Raw genomic sequence first — 1962 nt, 5'->3', positions numbered from 1 at the left:
GCTCGCGCTCGCTGCGCTGCTATTCATCGCCGTCTTCTTCCCCTCCTCGAATCAGTTTGACCTTGCCACTGTCGCCACCGTCGCCTGCGTCTACGAGTGCCTCGTGCTCCCCGTCGGCTCGCTTCGCGCCGGAGGCCGCTTCCGCGCGAGAACGAGCCTCGCGCTCTTCCTGGGTCTGGCCGTGGCGGCTGCGATGTGGTGCGACGCGCTCGCGGACGGCGCGCAGCCTCTCGACGCCGCCCTCGCGTCGCCTTGGCTCATGGCCTCGACCCTCGCCCTCCTCGTCGGAGGCGGCGCCTGTCTGCTCGCGCGCCTCACGGCGCCCGTCAGCTCTCGCGCAGTCGCCCCCGAGGCCGGCATGTCGTACTCCTCGCCGTACGTGAGTATGGAGCACCACAAGCTCTCGCCTGTCGCAAAGCGGCTGCTTTCCTGATGACCGCGACCGCGGGTAACCACTCCTCCTTTCCCCTCTCGCCCACGAGCCTCAGCTTTGTGGCAGGTGGCCACCCCACCCCTCCCCCACACGTTCCGCCCTCCCTGCATGCCCCTCGCTGGTGCTCAGAGCTCGGTGGTAGTCGCCGCGCCTCCTCTCTAGCACGAACACCGAAACCACGGGAGGGAGCGCTGCGCGTGCGCCTCTCGGCTCGACTCGCTCTGCGCTCTCGCAGCTGTCCGATCATCCGGTAAAGCTAAAGGGGAGATACAGGCGCGCCGTGTCTTTTACGTATAGACATATCCATGTACGAGAAAGAATCGCAACGTTGCGTCGCCCCGCTCGCCGCGATGCGCAACTCCTTCGGCAGAAATTCTGGCCCCGCAACAGGCACACGCGCGACTCGCGCTATATCGCCTCTCGAGTCTCGTCTCCGCACTCCGGCTCGACATCGAGGTCTCCGGGACTCTAGTCTACTCGTTTGCAGCGCTGTCTCTCTACGAACTGTCTATGAGCCGTCCAGGACTCGCACGCAGAGGACGGTCACGTCATCTGGCTTGCCGCCGCTGTGCGACAGGCCGGCATTCTGCGCGGCGGCCGCGAAGGGTGAGCTCCTCCCCGGCTGCAGGCTCGCCTCGTGAGCCGACGCCGCGAGGGCGGCGGCGAGAGACCTCGCAGGCTCGCCGCGCGCGAGCGGACCCGCGAGCGCCTCGCAGATTTGCCGCTCGCTCAGATTGTCGGTCACGCCGTCCGTCACGAGCAGCAGCAGGTCGCCGGCCCTTACGACCCCGGAGTAAACAGCGCCGTCGGCAGCGGAATCGCCCGACCCGACTCCGAGCTGGAAAGGGCAGTTGAAGCGGTGCTGTTGCTCGCGCGAGCGGAGCGTGACGGCCAGGCGGTGCGGCGGCGACACGCGCGACGGACGTAGTAGCCGGAATCCGGAGTCGCCGAGGTTGAGCGCCGTCAGGCTGCCGCTTGCAGAGAGATGCACGAGACAGGCGGTGCAGGTCCCGACCGCTGTTACCCTCGAGCGCGCGGTATCGAGCGCGCGCGCAAGGTCTTCCTCGGCGGCTTCGGCGCCCTCGATCCCGGCGACCTCGCGCGCAGTCTCCACAGCCAAGGCCCGACTGAACAGGCCGGGATCGATGCCCTGCTCCGCCCAGCCTCCGACGCCGTCGAAGACCCCAAATGTAGATCCTCTCGCAAACCAAGCGTCCTCTCCTCCCGTCGCCACCTTGTCAGGGTGCGGCAGCACCACCGCCGCGGCATCGAGCCGGAATAGCAAGAGCATGTGTAGGCGAGTAGAGGCACACGCACGCTCTCTCGAGGTCTCTTAGCAGGGCCCGGCGAGACCTCGAAGGAGCTACCGCCTTGAGCGGGAGGAGGCCTCTACAACGAGGGCAAATTTTTTCCTTCGCGTGTGTGCTGCTTTTCGCACAGAGGGCACGCGAGGTACGACCGTGCCCGGCCGTGCTATTAAAGCGACTCGGCTCTCTAACAGGCTGCAGCCCAGAGCCACACGGAGTCTA

The 1962-nt window shown here is 66.9% G+C and overlaps 1 protein-coding gene across 1 annotated transcript in view; it reads right to left on the bottom strand.

Annotated features, from left to right (window-relative positions):
- The window catches only part of EMIHUDRAFT_99464 (protein phosphatase), a gene marked incomplete at both ends in the record, with an annotated part of 22954 nt that extends 21230 nt beyond the window's left edge, over positions 1–1724 (bottom strand). Inside the window, one exon of the mRNA XM_005782376.1 lies at positions 966–1724. Within this exon, the coding sequence (XP_005782433.1) occupies positions 966–1724 (759 nt within the window). The remainder of the gene's footprint in view (positions 1–965) is intronic.
- Between the last annotated feature and the right edge of the window lie 238 nt (positions 1725–1962).

Source organism: Emiliania huxleyi (assembly GCF_000372725.1).
Source record: "Emiliania huxleyi CCMP1516 chromosome Unknown EMIHUscaffold_19, whole genome shotgun sequence".
NCBI lineage: Eukaryota > Haptophyta > Isochrysidales > Noelaerhabdaceae > Emiliania > Emiliania huxleyi.
This window is presented reverse-complemented; position numbering and strand designations above follow the sequence as displayed.